The sequence below is a fragment of the Gallinula chloropus genome (assembly GCF_964237585.1).
Source record: "Gallinula chloropus genome assembly, chromosome: 2".
Classification (NCBI taxonomy): domain Eukaryota; kingdom Metazoa; phylum Chordata; class Aves; order Gruiformes; family Rallidae; genus Gallinula; species Gallinula chloropus.
Window position 1 is genome coordinate 79,480,238 of NC_140086.1, and position 20,979 is coordinate 79,501,216.

Sequence of the window (20,979 nt, forward strand, 5' to 3'; positions counted from 1 at the left end):
GTTACGATGCACACTGGAAATGCTGGCTGTTCTTAAGATTTCCAGGAGTTCTGTCGCCAGGTGGCCAAAAGCTCCCTGGAGCTTGCAAACATCAGAAACCAAAATGTCATTTCTCAGCCTCCTCGTGGACCCTATTTCTCACTGTTTCGGGGGTGAAAGGTGGTATTTGGGGAAGCCAGAGACATGATGTTATATAGTGGTATCGCCATTACTCATCTTTCTTACAAGTGATCCAAGAAAATCAGTGGTTTGCTATATAGAAATTGTGATTGCTTGCTGCTATTACTAGTTTCAAGTTCATGAAGTTGTGAATATTGATTTTCAGCGCCCATGCAAACAGTGAGGAATTTCAATCTGTAAGCCCATTTTTTCCAGAAGTGAGGTACTGAAGCTGAGCACTGGTGAGCTTTCAAAGTGTTTGGGACCATAAATAATATCCCTATCAGAGTGTTTGCATTGAAAGTGCTGGGTGCTGGCAGGCTCCCAGCCTGGGGATGGATAAAACGCGACAGAACATCTGAAGCTGTTGCCTATTGCAAGACAGCGAGTCCCCTACAGCTTCTGTGCCTTTTGACATTTGATAGTAAGGGGAGGGACAAGGTGAGAAAATAAATGCACAGATGAAGGGTACGTTTCCTAACTAAATGGTTGTCATAAAAGGTTGTGTGCAAAACATAGGAGTGAGTGTCATGTTAGTCCTTGTTGTGAAATCTGTCACCAGGTAGAGGCAAACAGGATTTTGGTGTGAGTTCAAATTCTTCCGCAGACATCCCGGCAGACACCCGTGCACACACCCTCTCTCCAAAATGGCTCCCTCAGCATCTCCGAGTGGGAAGACCGAAGTCCTGGCCAAACCAGGTGTTTGTAGTGGTGCCAAAGTAGAGCAGCAGATACTTTCCTCATTGGAGTCCAAGTGTGGGAATACAGTTCAGGCTGACTGTACAGGGAAGAGAGTGATCTCTAAGAGCCTCTTGGCTTTTTCTATGTAACCTTTCGTGTGTATTCTGACAAGTAAGTATAAAATAGCGCAGAGTACTTTTTATATATACACAATATGCTTAATGGTGTTACTAGACGTCACTTTTCTTCCTTTCATCTTACTCAAACTAGGCTTTACACCAGAACAGACTGAGGTTGAAACAAAGGAAAAGGAAGTGGGATTGGTTACGATTTCAAATACAAAGCCTTGCTGTTCCTGAACAAAAGTAATGAAATAGTAATATCTGCAGGCTGTTGAAGGAAGATGACATGGTTTTGAGGGTGCCAGTGCATAGGGAGGCTGAGAAAGTCTTTCTCTGACCATAATGATGTTGAGTCATTCACATCTAGCTACAAGACGTGTATTTGACTAAAAATTACTTGTTGATAAAGGTGTCAACTTGTCTTGCAACTCACTGACAGAAATACATCCTCCTTTCCATCATCCTGTGTGGAAGGGGGTCTATCCTCACAGCCTTTCATTTGTTTCATCCCAGGGGAGCCTTGAGGTGGCAGACCTACTCTTCTGGTTCCCTGTCAGTCGGAGCATTTGTTTTCCCATGATGGTGGTCTACAGCTTCGATGTGGGTGTCACAGTAAGGCTGCTCTCTCCTCTACGTGCCCTTTCCGGGCAGCAGGGCATCTCTTGGATGCCCTCAGCAAAGTGTTAAGACTCTGTCTGTCCCTGGGGCTTTTGTGCATCTCTGATATTTTGGTGTCCTTACAGCACAACAGTGCTCAGTTGACAGGTCGGGCATAATACATGAAGTCCAGGCTGTCATACGCAGGTCATCTTGAATTCGAGAGCTGAGGAGGACAGTGTTTGAATCTGAAATAGGAGAACCCCATTCAGTGGCAGCATACTCCAGTCTGTTGTGTTTTACTGGTTTGGTAGGACTGGAGTCCAGTTACCCAGCACAGATTTTCTCTCTTGAGTTTTTCAACCAAATTTAAGTCCAAGCATTACTGAGGTGGCACTAAGTGCTTGAGACAAGTGAGGCTGAAACAGGCCTTTAAACTGTGTGAAGCTATGGAACAGGTGGGTTTTTTCGTTGTTCAGAAATGGGACAAATGCTAACAGGGTACTAGTAGTTAATGTCATTGTAGGAAGATGTGAGCGACTTGGTTTTTCTTCAATGATGAGTTTATTCTGAATGGGAAATTGATTATTATAACTGTAAACAGGGATATTTGATTTTTTTAAAGATAATTAAACCTAATTTTGAAAAAGTATGCTTGCATTTAGTATGTCAAATGTCACAGACTGTGAAAGACAAGCTGTTGGGGTTTTTAACATCTTTGAAAAGATACGGTTGTTATCCACTGCATGTCCTGAAAGCCAAAGCTTGCAGACATACACGTGTATCAGCCCCTTTCTATACCCAGATATACTTGTTAGGGAAAGCTATTGCAACATTTGGCCCTGTACAACAAAATAGCTCCTTCAACAACTGTGTCTGTGCTAATACAGATACTGCAACGCTGTGCTGGGGGGCAGGGGCCAAAAAGAGGAATTGGCCGTTTTTTAAATGCAGAAATTGTGAGCCTTTCTCTTACCCTGCTGAAAAGGCTGACTGAGTATCCAAAAGCCATTATTATAAAAATGAAAAACAATATAAATTGCAAAAGTGTGTGACTGGTATTTTATCTGAATGAAATTACCCTGTGTGCTTGTGGAGGTATTTACTCAAAAATAATTGTTCTCCGTTTCTATTTGGCAAAATACTGTAGGGTTTTATTTAGTTGCAGTCTTTCAGGAGATTGCAGGGATTTGATTTAAATGGATAGAGGCCCATGATGGAAACACTGAAACTTCCAGGATGTTGCAGACAATTAAAATAATACCATCTCAGTGACTAATGGCATGCTCCCAAGAATTTAGGAAAGAGGTAGCACAGGATGCAGGCTCACTCAAGCAGATGTTTCTTAGTCTGTGCTATATTTAGATCAAGAAGAAAAAAAAAATCTGCTGGGTGAAACATTTCCCTGTCAGGGATTCAGAATTTGATTTCCCTCTCCAGTTTTAATTCTGATAAGATGTAAAGAGCAGCTGAAAAGAGCAGAAGAGCCTCCTTCTGTGACTGGATTGAGTTATTTATACAGTCTTCTCTCTGTATGTTAAAGCTGTCTTGCTGCTGGATCAAGTTCTTACTGAGGTCACAGGACTCAGTGGTTTGTTTAGGGATCTCTGTGCTGCTTATTTTACACAGAAGAGAAAAAATCACGCCTAGAAGGTGCTCAGAAGCTCACACTGAGAGAAAGTTAATAGTTTTTTAATGAGAAGTTTGTTGTTTTTTCCACCCCCACCATATTTTTGTTGCCAAGTTCCTTATGATGGAATAATGCGTTACCTCCGAAAATCATTGCACTGTGAAATCTGTAGTTCTGCACTGCCGAACATGTATGGGTGAGCTCCAGCCTCCCTACCCCTGCTGTAAAATGGTTGCTTTCTTTTGGCTTTGCTGTGCAATCTTGTATTGTCTTCATACTTAGTTTTCTGTTTGAAAACAAGGTAACTTGTGTAATATCCAGTATATCCGATATTCATTCTGTTTTTGAAGCTGTATCAAAGCCAGCTGGCTATTGCCTGTTATGAATTGGGCCCCTCTCTGTAAATTGCATGCATTTCTATCCAGCTTTAATAACCTGGCGCTTTTGTTCATCTCTGTTGACTTTATTCTAACTTTTGTGTATAAACATCAAGATTATTTTGAGGGGAAGCTATTTGTCAGATTCTTACTTAGCAGGAAAGTGTAAAAAGCTTATTTTGTAATCTGTTAAAGTAACTTTTGCCATGGAAGTGTCACAGAGCTGTTTAGTCACTCCAGAAATGGCTTAAACTGTTCCACTGGCAAGGGCGTATGAATCATAGCTAGGCAAGTAATGCATGCTAATCACTGGCCTCTTCTTTCTGCGCATTTGTAAAATGGTTTTTTGTGTCCAAACAGTGGGCGATTCAGCTAATGAAGTAGGCAAAGGCAGTGTATTTTTGAGCACCTTGATACCTTGGGAGCAAGATACCATGTTCACAGTCATGAGGTGCTGACCAGGCACGAAGACAGTCGGGGTAACACTTGTTGTGCCGATGCCCGTGCCTCTCTGCTCTGGGCAAGCGGTGTTGCTTTGACCTGGCTACTCAGAAGGAAAAGTCTGCCTGTTCTGTGTTGGCTTGGTCTCTAGCATCCAGGGTGTATTGCCTTGCACAGTTGACCGCCAGCCCAGCACTTGTAAGTCAGGTTGCTCTTGCCAGGACCTCTCCACCCAGTTACAGAAGTAGATGAATTGTATGTGTGAAGAGTAAGAAATGCAGAGGCGAAGTGTCCGCTGTACAGGTTGGGACACGGCCCAGGGGCAGAAGATGCATTGGGAAAAAAATGAGGTGTTTTTTAACCCTGTCTTGAGCCACAGTGCAGGTGCTTGTAAGGGGGTCATGGGGCAAACTTGATACAGTCCAAGAGTCTCAAAATGGCTTTAATTCCAGTTTGTCTGTAATAAATGTCTCCGAAAATTTGGTCTTTCATAGACTGTGCAATAAAAATGAGGTAGAGCTCTTCTAGCTAGCACCAAACGCCCGTAATTGTCCCGGTATCTTTGCAATTGCAAGCTGCACGGGTGATGTTTACACACCAGCTCATGTGGAGAGTCTCTAACTTGGCCTATTATTACAGTTTGGACGTAAGCTTCATAAGCTGAGAGGAATAAAAACATGTTTGCAGTGTTGAAACCTGAATAAAGTTTTCAGGTTTTATGGTCAGGCTTCTTGCTCGTAAGTTTCATTTGTCTCAGCGTGAAATTTGCATTCCTAAGCATGCACTGGGGGGGATAAAATTGGATGCTGCATTGGGTTATGCTGGAATGAATTTTGATGAGTGCTTTTGACCCACTTGCTCAGTTCTATTGATTTAGTCTCCTTATAATCAGGAAGACGCTTGTGGGTTGAGCTTGTGCTGTTTATGGCTATGGAGTTGCATGCAGATCTGTGACAGGCATTGTCTTTGAAGCATATGAGTAGTTAGAATAACCCTGTGGATAAATAGGCAGATGTTTGGGGAGGGGTGGGGGTAGTAGGTTTGGAGTCTGGTTAAATGCCATCAGTTCTTCACAGCTTGTGAAAATTTGGCCTATAGCTTGGTGAACTCAAATCCTACCTCAGGAGGCATGTAAAGCTCTAAGAAAGGAGTCAGTTAATCAAGATCTGGTATCCTTCATTGAATTTTCTATATTAATGTAGCTCCATTGGTAATTATGAAACCTTTGTGATCAGAACATTATAGAAACAGCAGCATGAAATGGATATTTCTGTAGGAAATGTTAAGCAAAGAAATAAACCACGTTTTATTGTTTTTCTGTCTTTTGAAATTAAGCCAGCTTGATTGCTTACTGTCTGTATTTTAAATATGTTAACCTTTTAATTAGATTCAAAGTTAATAAAGCCTTTCCTATCTCCAAAATGTATGAAAGCAAAGATTAAGATGTAATCGAAAGATGTGTTTGAAAGCATTAAAATCAGAGTCATCCTTTCAGGCTAAAAAGCTGTAATCCTTGTTCTTGGAATTGCAGAGTTTGTGATGTGATGGTTAAATAGGAAGGAGGAACTCAGAATGTTTCCTGTGCTGTGAGTGCTGGTAGAGTCAGCCCTGCTCCCCCTCTCCGAGCAGTGTTTTTATCAGTTGCAGGATAGACGGCTGATGGCTCGTTGATGAATAATCATTTTCACACAGAGCTTAGGATGCAACAGGTTCTGTCGTGAAACAATGGCAGAGAACACCGTAGGGTTCAGGTGCCCAGCAGCAGTACCTGGCTAGCATGTACCTAGAGGTTCTTCCATAAGCTGCAGTGCATGGGCTGTTCTGAACAGGAGTGTGTGCATATGTTAAATGCGTGGTGAAACATTGAATTAACTGGTGGAATTACTTATGTGACTTTTGTTGTAACAGGGCAAAATTGAGATGAAGGGGTGAACACCATAACTGTACTGATCGTGGTTGAAAAATAACTTCTAACATCTGATTTTTCTCTGTATTTTGTGGGGGTTTTTTTGAAGGCCGCTGAAAAGTGTTACGTTATCTGTGTGCATGTGTCAGGCTGGCAGTGTAAATTCGATGGTGGCTACAATACATCTCCCTTCCTTCCTTCCTTCCTTCCTCCCTTCTCTCAGGGAGTGTTACCATAGCATTTCCCTCCCAGGGACTCTCTCGCAGAGCTGCAGATGGGATTCTCGCTATGAACTCTGTGCTGCTCAATCGGATACGCTCAGTGCTGTAGAAGGAAAATGGGAAAGAAAGGGTGACTTAGCAACACGGGTAAAGCTTTCCTGGTATTTCGAAGAAGCAAAAACCTGATTTGAAACAAAGGCTCGTTTTCATTAGATCGGGGATGACATTTTTCTGTGGAGAGAAGCAAATCCTGTTTCTCCCCACCACCTCAGTCTGTTTTCTCTTGTCCAGGGAGATTCATTTGGAATAGTGGCTGCCTGATTGTGGGGCTTATGTTTTTTTGATTGTTTTTTTTTTCTGCCCCTCTCCTTTAGCTGTGGACATGGCTTGAAGAGTTACAGAAAGAGCTGCTCGATGATGTCTACGCTGAGTCTGTGGAGGCTGTCCAAGACCTGATTAAACGTTTTGGTCAGCAGCAACAGACCACTCTGCAGGTCACAGTGAATGTCATAAAAGAAGGTGAAGATCTTATACAGCAACTAAGGTAAAGCAGTTTTTATTTAAACCTCTTAACAGTGTACCTCTAGTATTCTCTGAGGCTCTTTCATTTTGAGGGTAGAGATGATGGCTACAAGATAGGACCTATAAATAAAACTTGTAAATATTAGGATTACAATGATGTTTTGTGCTGTACTGATGGTCTTCTAACCCTCTGTGTACAGGAAGCTTAGCATATAAACACTACCTCCACAAGAAGGAGATTTTGTTTACATAAGCTACCTTTGTGATAGGAGCAATCGTATGCCTTTGTAGTCTGACACGCAGAGCTCCACAGCATTTTGAGTTCCAGGCAGCAGCCTTTTTATAAAGACACTCAAAATTGTTTTGCAGACTGATAAGCAACTTCACTGTAGTAAAGACCATCAGTTTGCAGTCCATTTCATTCAGTAGCAATCTAAATAAATTTGGGCCCCAGTTACACTAGTGCATGTCCCCTTTGCTGCAGGAGCTGGTATTATCATATCTGCATTCTTAGGTTTTATGCTGAAGTAAAAGATTAATTTTTTTTTTAAATTGTTACCTAATTTGAGTTTTTTCATTGCTAGAAAGGTTCAGTAAAGTAAATAGCTATCGGATGTCACTTCTTTTTCACAAAATAAACAGTTTGTCTCTGGTTTTATATTTTATTTTTCCTGTAAACAGAATGCCCTTAAGTGTAAAAAAAAGAAAGTAACCTTATTCCCTAATGCTTTTTCAAGTTCTAAAACATTGTGTAGACTTCTATTAACAAAGATGTACAGACTTAAGATTTCATGTAATATGACGTGCACTGACCTTACCTGACACCACCTTATATTTTGCGGTCATGTACGGCATCTGAATTGTATGTTGGGTTGTTTGGTTTTGGTTTTTCCAGTAATACTTTTTTCTTTGTCTTTTTTTCTTCTCCTCCTCCCCTCCCCCGCTGCTTTGAATAGGGATTCTGCCATTTCTAGTAACAAGACCCCCCATAACAGCTCGATCAACCACATAGAGACAGTCCTGCAGCAGCTGGATGAGGCCCAGTCTCAGATGGAGGAGCTTTTTCAAGAACGCAAGATCAAGCTTGAGCTGTTCCTGCAGCTCCGCATATTTGAAAGGGATGCAATAGATGTGAGTGTCTGCTCTTGGAGTTGTGCTGCTCTTACTTCTCCTCCAGTGCAGGAACATTTATGCTGACTGAGGTGGCTGTGTAGTTACAGTGGCATGTAGCTCAAACAACGGATAATTAATTCTTACCCTGAACTAAGGTGTTTGTCCTGTATGCGAAAGTGTCAGGAGGTTGCAGAGCTGAGCTTTTTGATATTAACTCCCACTCTAGCTTCCAGTGCCTCTTTAAGCAAGTGTCTTGTAAAATCCTAATGTACCTGTTGCTTCACCTGGTAAGTTTGGTTTGAATATCAAGCTACCTTAATATAACTAGTGTGCGTGCAGTTAATAGGAATAAGAACTACAAGGTGGTTTAGTACAAACCCCTGAGCTCTTGCTTTGCTCTAAACTCTCTTCTTTTCCGATGTAGCAGTCTGGGTTTTTTTTTCAGTTGAAGGCTTCAAATGGCATTTGGAATTCTGTTTTAATTTCAGGGGTGTTATATGGTCTTCTTTTTTGGCCTTTTTTTATTTTCCACCTCTGAAAATAATGCAAACGCGGTTCTAGTGCCATACCCCTGCAAACCTTCAAGAAGGTTTGAGACTGTCCAAGCCTTGGGAAAGGGTTGCAGCTAATCGGTTGGAAAATCAGAATTAGATACCATTGCTGAAGTCTGATTTAGCCAAGCGTATTGTTTGGAGCAATATAGGAACAGGCAGACTCAGTTCCTTCATCTGTGCCCATAGAGGAAGTGAGAGTGTGTGCTCTACAGTAATAACAGCTCTGGTGTAAAGGAGGACTAAGAAGGTTCTCTCTTTCGCAGCTCACAGTGAGGGGATGAAATTAGTCTGCAGGGAGTTTGCTGTTTTGATTAGGTGATGGTAGCTCTCTTGATTATGCAAGGGAAAGGCTTGGCAGAATTGTTACTGTAGTGATAAGTTGGATGATGACCGGCGTATGTGGAGGGAAATGGAAGGTACCCCCTTTTATAGGGCTGTCGGCAGTTTCACAGTCTCTGCAGAAGTGGCCTGTGGTGGCTGGATGGTGCCTGTGTGATGTTCTCAGAACACTTGTATTGAGGAAGTGGCAGCTGTGGGCAGCGAGGCAGATACCGAGAAAATTAATGGAAGAATTAGGTGAAAGGTGTGAGGGAAATTCATGGGTAAGGCAATTGCTCTTGGCTGTAGCTTACTTACCTAAACATTCTATAGTAGAAGGCGGATGGTTGCAGGAGCTACTTTGCAGATGTGATCTAGTCCTTCAGCACAGGACAGTATCTGTATGGCTGTTGGCAGTTCTGTGTGTGCTGTTTGGCAGCGGCCATAGGATTTTGCAGTGGAAAGCAAAGGGGAGCTTGACAGGTCTTGCTTTTCTGAAGCTGGCACTTTGTGCGCTCTATATTTTGCCAAAGAAAGCAGAGTACCAATTACCTTGTTGAAGGAGTCGGTTGATTTTGTTTATGTGGCTTGGAAACAAAACCGATGCTTATTTAAGGTTGCCAGAGTCCTCCGGGGAACAAAATGACCCTGGCTGTTTGTCTTCAGCAAAATGTTGATTGCTTTGCTGTCTCTGTACCGTGCCCTCTCCCTGCTTCCTCAGCAAAGCACGCTTCTCTTTTCCCTCCCCCTGAAGGCAGACATCTGTTTGGAAACTTCCGGGAAGAATATACAGGGACTAGTTCCAGGTCAGTTGTTTGAAAGCAGAAGATCAGCTGAAGTAGTGTGATAGTGAGGAGGAGCCAGATGCCAGCTAGGAACTTGCAGACCTTGTTTTGACCTCTTCTTTTGTCCTAGAAAGTTTTGTGTGACTAGTCCAGTCAATGAAGACTTGGCTGTAGGGACAGATCATTCAGTGGAGCATCCTGTGAGAACAGTTTTTCTGGAAGGCAAGTGGTGTTTCTAGGGTGTCTTACTGCTTGCAGAACACTGCAGGCTACAACTGGACAAAGGGTTCCTCTAGCACTGTGGGATCACCCTGTGCAGCTGTGCTTCTGGGGACAGTGATTACATGTGCTGGCAGGGATAGTCATCTTTTTGCCCTTACTCTTCCCTGATTATTCACTGATGAAATGCACAGTTTCTTTCAGCTGCTGCCTTTTGCCCTGCAATTTTCCAGATTCTCCTGCTCTCCTGAAATTGCTGTAAATGCAACACTGTCCCAGTGTTGCCCCTTGCTTTTTGGCATATAAATTGGCCTTTTCTATTCCCAGCAAACCTTTAAGTGCCATCGGTCATGAGCTATTTAAAGGAGTCTCTTGTGAACACCTGTATTAACTAAAGGCAAGAAGGAGCAAAATAAGGTTTGTGAAGAGTCTCTTGCTAGGGGGATTAGTCACACAAAGAAGATGTCTATGGACCTAGCCAGTGAGTAAGTAACACTAGTGGCAGTGTGTGCAGCCTAAAGCGTGTGCGTCTCATCTGTGTCTGTGCATTTTTGCTTGTCTGAAACTTAAATGCCTCAAGGCCTATGTCAGGGCTCCACACAAAGCGTACCACACGCTTTTCAACTCACAGCTTTATCTCAAGTCTATTTTCAGACCATACTTACAGGATGCCTGTTAAGTCATGCAGCTGAAAAGGCAAGGATGCAAAGTGCTGGATCAGAGAGACCTAACTCTTCTCCCTTTCCCATTTTCCCTTTTTCTTTCTCCCCAGCACATAAGATATTTTCCAGGTCCTGGTTAGCACTCAGTTGGTACAAGGAATGTTAGTTAGACCCTTCTGAGAAGGGACCCGTGGTTCTTTATTCCTTTCCCACTCGGTGTGAAAGAGTTGGCATCCCTTCTGTGTTACACCCTGCCTTGTTTCCAGTCAGTGTTACCTTTACATTTGTTAAAACCTAGGAGTGTCAGGCAGCTCAGACTCTGCACTAGGAACTTGTTGAGCACGTGCTACGGTAAGTAGTTGCCCTGTGTTTGTACTGGGTTGTCCATTTCCCGAGATTGGTAATAATTTGTGATTCAGTTACTTTAGATGCCTCTTAGTCATTCATCTTTGTTCTGTTACTTTAATGCTAATTGTCATGACAAAGCTTGACAAACAGCATAGGAGCCTGCTCGCTCAAATTCTGTGCAGAGAGGGTTTAATGCACATTATTATTTTTGTTTTAACTCTGCCCTTGATGCAGTTTTAGGTTTCCATGGTAGTAGCAGTGGGTGAAATAGATCACCTGCTTTAAACAATATGTGTGCCATGATCTTAACCATGCATGAAATAATATGGGGAGAAGTTATAATTCTAGCTGCTGCTCATTGCTGTTCTTTGGGAGCGATATCACTGACACCTCCTGGCTGAGGTGACGTGCAGTGTTGACCTATTAAAGCTCCCTGTTGTTATCTGGCACAGCGATTCTCAGGATAATCTGAGACAACATAGTGACCACAACCTACTTAAATCATTCCATTGTTATAAAAATACTGATTCATGCACATGTCGTATTTTGATCTTGTTGTGTTTGTCACTTCATTTCCACTCAATTTGCTAGTAAGAGAGGTGAGAATTTGGTATCTGTTCTGAAATGAGATAGATTGGGTTTGTTTTTAGAGCAGTGGCATAAATGTGCCATGCTAAATCTAAATCTGCTTTGTAATGGAGTTTAGATAGATAGTGAAAGATGATGTTTTGATGGCAGAGTTCCACAAACCTCCTTTACAGCTCAGATTTCTCAGTTTGACCAAGTCTAACTACAGTTACTTCTTGAGGTTTATTTATCAGTGTTGTTAACTGAATGAAAACAAGATGGTAAATCATATTTGTGAGAACTTCCATAGTGCAGGGGATGGTTTGAAGAAGCAAACATTGGATGACCTTCACTGCTTTTGGTAATGAATAAACAAGGACCTTTGAAGACAAGCTGGGAAGAGCAGGTCTGAGGCGAGTGACAGCAGAAAAGGGGGTAGCTGGGAGTAACTGGTTTCTCGTGCTGGACGGTCAGGAGGACTTGGAAGTTTCTGAAATATTTCTGGTCAGATAAAAGGAGGTGAAGAGCAGAGAGAGGTGATGAGACATTTGGGCATGGACTAAGTAAGAGGGAAATAAAGGAAAGCTTTGAAGGGTTTTGTGGTAGGGGAAACCTGCATGTGTTTTTGGAGAGGAAACCACGTATAACGCATAGAGTGTTTGGGTGTTGTGTTCAGAGGAAAGATGAAGCTTTAAGCAGTGGTGAAAAGCCTTGTCCTGTATATCTTCCTGTATCCTTTGTCCATCGACTTTTCTGTTTTCACTGTTACTCCTGAAACATGAATTTCTGCCCGTTTTCACTTTGGTAGAGCTGGCTGATCAGGGTTAGGGATTGTAAATACCCTGAGTGGCATCTCCCATCATGGCAGGGTGCAAAACATCAGTACTTAGCAAATCAACTAAGAATTCTTGCAAAACACATTTAAAACAGAAGATAAGTCACTGATGCCACAATTTTAATAATTGCTTGATGTGTCTGTTTTTCATGGTGCCACATGAGCAGAATGGAAACAAGCCTTCAAGAAACCTTCTGTCCCTGACTACAGAAACTTTATACAGATGATTTATCTTTGTTTTTTTCCTCAGTTCTTTTTTTTTTCTAAAAGGCTTGTTTTCCTAGGATTTCTCTTGTAGTTTAACTGTCTCAGTAACTTCACAGCTCTGATTAAACACTTGGAAAGCACAGAAGCATATTAGTTTAGCTGGCAACAAATTACTTTGATTAAATATTTATGTGGTCAGTCCCCCATTTAATCAGATCCTCTTTTTGCTGTGTCTTTTCTGCATAAATAGGTGTTTTCCTGTGACTTAACACCATTCACATCAGTTCACTGAACTCTTGAAATCGTAGAACTCTGGAGCTAAGCCATACTTGGTTCTTGAGATCTGTAATTTTGCTTTCCCACTGAACTGCATTAGTTTGTGGCAAAACTACTGAAAAACTGGGGAAAAGAAATGATTAAATGCTTGAGGGAAAAGTGTGTCAGGCAGATTTGAATGCATCAAACCTATGCCACAAGAACTTCACCCACTTTGATCAATGAGGATCGTAAGCATTACATGTTAGACTTTAAAAAGTTTTGTATCGTAATTAGAAGGAATATTTCACACTTAAGCCAGGCTTTGCAATGTGATTTTTGAAAATGCATGTGCTCGGACAAGCAGAACGTACCATGATAAGTGTGTTAAAATTACTTCCTTAGCTTATCCCTTCTTTGGACTGAGTAAAATCTGGAATCAAAGTGTAAACTGCAGTGGAGCTGAATTATTTAAACAAACAAACTTTACTCTGAACCTACAGTAATACTGTAATAAAGTAATGTCCTTTGGTTTTGCTCCTTTCGCTGAGTACCTGCCTTTTGTCAGAGGTAGTACTTCTCAGTTACCTGCCAGAAGTCGAAGGTGCCCTCACAGGAGGGCAGAGCTGGCTTCTTTGTAAAGGGGCTCGAGACTGGCATGATTGAAAGCTCAGCTGGCTCCTGATGTGTGTGCATTATTATTTGGTGCAGTCTGAAGAGCTGAAAAGGTATTTTAGCTCAACGTTTTCCTTTAAAAGCAGAGATAAAGCCATTTTAACTTCATCTCTTTCACAAGTGATGTGTTGATGCAGGAATATCTTGAATAAGGCAAGGGTACCCATAGTATTGCAAGCAGTGGTTGAAGGAAAACTGTAGTGGTTCTGAAAGAGATTCTTTCTGATTGTTTGCCAAAATTTGAAATGAATGCTGAAATAGCCTGTGTCTGAGCCATTCCGATCTTGGTCGGTGAAGTCAATTAACAACGAGCAACTCAAGTTCCTGACCTCCATCATAACTGCAACATTGGAAATAAATGCTTGCTGTGTAATGGGTAATTGAACATTCTCTTCCTCCTTTCTCACCTAGATAATTTCAGACCTCGAGTCTTGGAATGATGAGCTCTCTCAGCAGATGAATGACTTTGACACTGAAGATCTTACAATAGCAGAGCAGAGGCTCCAGCATCATGCAGACAAAGCCCTGACCATGAATAACTTGACCTTTGATGTCATCCACCAAGGGCAGGATCTGCTGCAGTATGTCAATGAAGTGCAGGCATCTGGTAAGATGGCTCCTTCATGGTATTCGGGGCAGTGGTTTTATGAGCATTACCCGGCTGTCTCTCCATGGAATATGTGAAAATAACAGAGATGCTGGTGAACTGAAGATGTGGACTTTTTTTTTCCTTTATATCATTTGTTAGTATTCCTGAGAATATGTTTGTTGTTATAACACATACATAATTTTTCTCTAATGGTTGGCAACACCTGAAGATGTTTATGTGTTAAAGAAAGGTATTTCTCTCAGGAAGTCAGTAAAATTAGCTTAAACAGCAGGGAGTTGATTTATAGTTAAGCAGAGCAATGCAGTCAAGCCAAAATTTTCAGCTTTCGAGTAATATGTTCCTTTTTTGTTTCTTATGCCCTTTCACTGTGTACAGTCACCAAGGGTAAATCTCAAGGTGCTTTTTTTTTTTCTTTGCTTTTTTTTTTTTTAAGTTAATATTGCATTTTAAAGAGTGCAAAAACCCATGCTTATTTAAGCAAATGCTCTCAGGATTAACTTGGACTTTGAGAAGGAACTGGAAAACTAAGTGTAAAACAGTCTAAATGGTTTGTCTTTGGAAGACTTGTAAGTCAATTATAAACAACTGGCTGATTACAGGTGTTGAGCTGCTTTGTGACAGAGATGTAGACATGGCGACTCGTGTCCAGGACCTGCTGGAGTTCCTCCACGAGAAGCAGCAGGAGCTGGACGTGGCGGCAGAGCAGCATCGCAAGCACCTGGAGCAGTGTGTGCAGCTGCGTCACCTGCAGGCCGAAGTCAAGCAGGTACGGGCGGGCTGGGTGGCACATCTCCTGGGAGAGCTCCCTTCCCATAAACACACGTGGAGAATGAGTTTCTGTTGTATCAAGTCTTGTATTTGCCAGCAGGGAGGGACTTTGAATTGAGCTCCTAGGAAACTTCATCCTCTGTGATTATTGTAGTTTCTAATTTGCATTAGCGGTCCGTATTTCTACCTGGATACAAGTCAAGTATTTGAAGTGTGGAGCAATTTGAACTGGTGTTAAATAATCCATACTTTTATCCTCTGCATGGTGATTAATAAAAATGTTCAGTGATATTTCCTGGACACCAAGCCAGTACGTGTACAAATGGTCATAATGTGCTATCAGCAGCGTTTACTTTCCGGGAGAAGGAAAATGAAGCTTTGCTTTTCCTAGCAATAAATAGGTGAGTTTTGAGGTCCTTATCTGATAAACACATAAACTTGGTGAAGTCAAGATGCTGCGGGCAAAACCACTGAAGCAGGTAAAAGTGTAAAAACAAACAAACAAAACACTAGAAAGGTAAGAGGTTTTGATCTTGTTCACAGTTGGCGTCATCACAGAAGTCTGCTGGAGTCTGTTGTATTAGTACATCTCATAATGGCTCCCAGTGCAACTTGTCCTTTCTCTGTTTGCTACGAGCTCTTAGTAGAATTCCATCTTCTGCATGTGACAGTGAATGAGAAGTCCCAAGGGATCCAGTTAGCGTGGGAGAGGCGAGTAGAAGTGTGCCAAAGTATTTCCAAGCAGTGCTTCATTACTGTAGACCCAAAGTTTCTGTATCGTCGTGAATTCAAGAAATGCTGGGAACTGTTGGCGTTCACTATCCACGCAGTCTGGGCGTTAATCAAATGTATGATCTTTCAGTTCAGGCCTTGCATACTCTACTGAGCTGTCCTGTATCTGTCTTGGTGCTTGTTGGTGTTCATAAATGCGAATTACACGTGTCTCCCTTCATGTAAAAATGGTTGAGGTCAAGTTACAGATGAGGGTAGACGCTGTGCTCAGTTGCACACTGTCTTGAGGATGAAGGGAAAGAGTGCCCGTTTGCAAAGGAAATGAAAAACGAAAAGGGGGGATGCGAATGCTCACTGAGACACTCATCCCTTTGATGTACCTGAGTGGGATAGGGTGGGATGGGTTAGTTAAGAGCAAGAAACTGTTATTTCTCATGCTACTGAAATAATACTCAGTTACAGAACAGCATATCCCACTTGGGTAATATTTCAAGGACACACATAAAAATAAATGCTCCCACAGTAGCATGAGTACCGTGCCCCATTAGCTGTGCTTGTATGCGAGTTCAGTGTGACGGGGAGATACACGTGTTTAAACATTGTGTTTGCAAAACAGGCACTCTGCATTTTGGCAGGTACAAGCAGGTAATGAGCATCACAGACTGTAGATGAATATCCACGTTGCACTTGTACACGTAGGTTATTCTGTAAGATCCTTGCGATGTTTCTGAACCACTGCTGGCACTGGCAGAAACTGAAGCTCAGGTTTAGATTTTTCAGAAAGCAATGGAAAAATTGACTTAATCCTACGGCAAAGATACAGGTAGGGCAGTGTCCTAACAAGGTGCCTTTTTTTACTAGGCTGTGTTTTTGGAGGAAGATAAAAGGATTCTATTTACATTCTTAGTACGCATCTCTATTGAGTGGGGTTTTATGTTGAATTAAAAAGCCGTTAGGGATCTGGATTTTCAAACAATGTTAAACAAACATCTGAGCAAGGGAATGTTTGTCTATTACAAACTCCTGTTCCAGATCTTTATTGTACACAATAACCTGTAATAATTCCCCAGCCTGAAGACCTAAAAATTGAACTGAACTAAAACTGAATGTTTATTGTCTCATCGGGTTAATTTTCATCCCCTATGGAATGCTGTGAGGCTAGTAACTTTTAGTTTTGTGATTTTTAGTTGCCTGTTTAGAAAACCACATCTGACTGACTTTAGCTTTTACTAACTACCAGGAAGTATGATCTTCTCCTGTTTCCCCTGCACAGGAAAAAACTTCCTAACTCAGCACGTCATAGCAGGTGCTTTATCTGAGAGTAAAATGACACGGTAAATCTCCTTGTCAGTCTGTTTTGTTTGTATTTTGTTGCCAAAAGCAGTGAACACATGATTTTCCAGTTCAATTACTGTGATTTTTGTGCCAGATTTATTGTTGATGAACTGGTGGTGAGCATGCTTGCTGTGCAGACGGGATACTGTCTCCATAGTGAAGATTTTTAACAAGATTTTTATTTGAATTTTTACTGTGAAACTGACATTAGTACTATTGTGTTTTCACAATAGTATATATTTTTTATATATTTTTAATATAAAAAATATATAGCTTGTAGTCATGTGAAAAGGTTAGACTGGAACACTGCGGGATTTTGTCCATAGGGTTCATCTCTCAGATTACTGTACTAGAGACCAGCAAACAATCTCCTGGCTTAGTTTTGTAGTCAAATACTAGCAAGGAGTCTTTCCAGTACTAGGTAGTGGAGCTGAATTTAGTGAATTCTTACCGACTAAGCACAGACAACAGATGAAGACATCCAGTGCTGCTTACCCCTTAACTACTGCACCAGTTCTGCTTTATGGCACCGAAGTTGTGTAGATGAAGCTTCAGGACTAGGAGGAAGTAGAAGGGCCAGAAGACAAACACAGGTTTAAAGAAAACATGCAAAGAATTTGCTTGTCAGCTGGATGTGTAATAGGTGCAGAAAGGGCAGAAGCAGATAAAATATTCCAGTGTAGGAAAACCTCAGCTGGTAAGGGAAAGAGGATGCTCACTGAAATAGGAAGGGACAGCTGTACATGGAAAAAACACTGGAATAAAAATGTGGCCGTTTTATAAAGGGCAGGAACATGTGAGTAGGTAGAGGCAGAGAAACAGTTCAGAGATTACTTGTCTTATGCAAAATTCTACTTACATGTTTGCAAAAAAAAAGGTGTTTATTCTCACCTAAAATGCAGCTGCTGGATTACTTATTGCTGCAATCACTGGCACATACTAATTTTGTAGAATGAATTGCTTTACGTGCAGCATCTGTCTGGGTAGAAATCTTCACCAAGCTCCAGAATGCATGGCTTTCACTACGCTCATCAAGGCTTTCAGTGCAATATTGTCCCCTGCTCTAATCATGGTATATGTACCTGTACATGCATATCTGTACAACAGTGTACAGATACTGCTATCAAGTACAAGCTTGTACCCTCACAAGTGTCTTGAGCTGCCTTGTGTTCTCACAGGCAGATCTTTTAGCTTGCTTCAAAAACAGTCCACTGCTTGAGCTGTTATTGTCCCAAAATACTATTCCGGAAGAGGATCCTGGCACTGGGTATAGTGCCATATGGATGAAAATGGAGCTAGGACAGCAGGCAAAGCAGGTGTGTCTCATGATTGTGTTCAGTTAGAGTGAAAAGTCTGTCCAAGAAACTAACAAATCCAGCATTTATCTATAGAACTACCTGCTTGACCTTTTCAAGCATCCCAGACACTCAGTTTCATTTCCACAGTTTTGCTGGTGCTTTGCTGATGCTTTTCTGGCCAGTGGAAGGCTGGGAGAGGAAAGATGGCATATGTGGTACTCACAAACAGTGAGGTGATGGGAACAGGCCAACAAACGCTGGAAGGCAGGAGCCCTGGAAAAAGAACAGGCTTGTTATTTACTAATGCTTATGTCTTCCCCTTGAGTCAGAGCAGGGAAAAGGGGAAAGTGCTGCTGGCAACTGCTGTGTTCATCCAGCTTCTGCACTTGCACACCAACCTTCAACGAACAGGAGGGCAAATCCTTGTGTTGGAAATGGCAAGCTCTGTGCAAGTTGTGTGTGATGGGATGCCAAGTCAAGAACAGTTTTGCATTAGTTCTGCTTAAGTATTCCTCTTCATTGTACATTCTTTGGAGAAAGTGAAGTGTGTTTTAATAATAAGAAGGTGTGTTTCATTATACCTAGAATAATTATTTTGTACAGTAGAGAGGGAGATTACAACTGTTTTTGTAAGACAAAATAGAAAAAAAAAAGTAATTTTTTTTTAAAAATTTATCTCCCTGTCTCATGTTCTTAGAGAAAAATCTTTTCCTCCAAACGTAGTTTCTGTCTGCAGTCTGTTGGACCCATCTGGTTTCCTTGAAAGTTTCCCTTGTTCTTGCTCCTGAGGCTTACCTGTGCTTGCTCCCTTGAGTATTAACAACCCACAGGTGCCATAACCTAGAGACTCCCACCTCCTCTCATTGTCCCTTTTGCCTGCTCAACACTGATCTGGAAGTATCTTCTGGAGCAAGAGAGGTTGTTCTGCCCTTCACTCCCTGCAAGGCTTGACCCAACCAAGTGCTTTCTTCCCCTGGGATATGCTGTTATGTTCCACATCTATGCTGCAGGCATGTTCTTTCCCACAGACCGGCAGGTTTTGTATAGAAGAATTCAAATACATGCTATTGGGGTGGAAAAACTTGTTGCAATTTATTGTGCAGGCAGAAGTGGGGAAAAACTAAATTATTAACATAGCAATATTGCAGTTTGGATAAATATTAGACAAAAGGGGATAAGACTGTAATGGGGGTTTGAGGGAATGGTGGTTGTGTCAAGATGGCTAGACCTCAGTTGCTTCAAGCTGTTAGAGACGTGTTAGGGTATACCTCACATGCAGACCACATGCGACTTTGATTTTAGGGATTTATCTTTTATGAGGTCCTTTGCCTGGTTTCTGCACGTGTCTTCAGCCTGTGATTATGATCATGTCATCCTGATTCACTCAGTAATAACCTGACTCAGTAGCATTAATAGTAGTGGTACATGTGGGTTACCAGATGAGACTATTTAGTGTTAAGAGCTAACTGCATTTTGGTAATTAATAATATTACCAGTGATTAAAGGTCTAAAATGAATTTGTACGAAAGGTTAGAGAAGATATGTTTAAACTGGTTATTTTCAAATCAACTGGTCTTAAAATAGTTCACCCTAGAATACGAAAAACCCCCACCCTGTCTGAAATAATGTCATAAACATTAAGATAGGCACAGACAGCTTATCTTCTAGTCCTGGTTTCAGCTAGGATAATTTTCCCCTGAACAGCTGGTGCAGTGCCATGTTTGGGAGTTAGGATGGAGCAGTGCTGGTAACTCACTTGTGTTTTTAGTTCTTGTCAAGTACTGAGGGACTTTTCAGCTTCTCCTGCTGCCCTGCTAATGAGAAGGTGGGGTGCACCAAGGAAGCTGGGAGGGGACACAACCAGGGCAGGTGACCCAAACTGGCCAAAGGAGGTATTCCATACCAATGGCATCATGCTCAGTGTAAAGGAGGGCTGGTGGCATAGGGGTACATGGCTCCAGGATGCGCAGCCTGGGGACAGCGGGGCTTTGGGATGGCTCTGAGCTGTATGGCCTGTGTGGTTCAGTGAGAAACGGCATCATGTATCACTAGTTTCATATATAAATATATGAAACTGTAAAGTTTCGTGCTACAAAGTCCTGTTATTGTTATTTCTCTCTCCCAGTACACCATCCTTATCCCAAACCACGAGGTCTTCCTTTGTTGGTTTTTTTCTTTTTCCCCCACCCTCCAAAGAATGGCTGCATGGTGCTCAGCTGCTGGCTGAGGCATAACTAGGATGCTTCTCCAAACTTCTGGACATTGAATGAGATTCTGGAGACCTGGAACTCAACATCTGCTTCTCTGAAGTGGAAAAGGACGGGCTAAGGGAGGAGTATGGGTTATCTAGTTTAACATAATTCCCAGGAAACATATTGAAACAAGTAGATTATTAAACCTGAACAGTGACGAGGAGAAGAGAAAAGGCTAACATAGTTAAGTATAGCTTCCCCTTCATAAATCCTGTTTCTTCCTGACAAGGTAACAGGTCTTCTGGGTAGAGGTGAAAAAGCAGATACAATAGATCTTCCTTCTATTAAAGTTTTATAATAGTTTGGTTCAGTCCATCTGGCCCTAACTTACAATGAGAATGTCACATGAGACTAGATTACCATGAATGATAACTTGCTAGAAAACCATGCTCAGTAACAGAACTTACTGAGACTCACTGGATGGGAAAAGAGATATAAAAAAATTTAGGAAACATCCATAGAAGTGTATATTTGGATATTGGTTCATGTTTTTAGTCAGAAAATCTACATTAGATTCGAGACTATGGTTTTAAATGCGAACTTGAAGGCAAAAGACGCTGAAAAAGAGAAGATGCTGGATTACGGTTCAGAATTATCTTGATATATGGGGGATCTGTGCTGCAAGAAAGACACAAATTTTATTAGTGACAAACTCAGAGCATGATGTACTGGCAGGAATAATGAGCTGAACAAATGCAGCACAGGGTAATTACTGGCTAGGCAGCAGTTCCATAGAAAAGTTGTATGTATGACAATGAATGACCTGAATTATGCCCAGCTTTACTCAGTG

At 41.7% G+C, this 20,979-nt stretch overlaps 1 protein-coding gene across 1 annotated transcript in view; it reads left to right on the plus strand.

The window, feature by feature from the left end:
- TRIO (trio Rho guanine nucleotide exchange factor) overlaps positions 1–20,979 on the plus strand; it is a 251,584-nt gene that overhangs the window by 123,236 nt on the left and 107,369 nt on the right. Inside the window, exons 12-15 of the mRNA XM_084260751.1 lie at positions 6,509–6,678; positions 7,613–7,787; positions 13,606–13,801; positions 14,404–14,570. Coding sequence (XP_084116877.1) covers positions 6,509–6,678; positions 7,613–7,787; positions 13,606–13,801; positions 14,404–14,570 — 708 coding nt within the window. The remainder of the gene's footprint in view (positions 1–6,508; positions 6,679–7,612; positions 7,788–13,605; positions 13,802–14,403; positions 14,571–20,979) is intronic.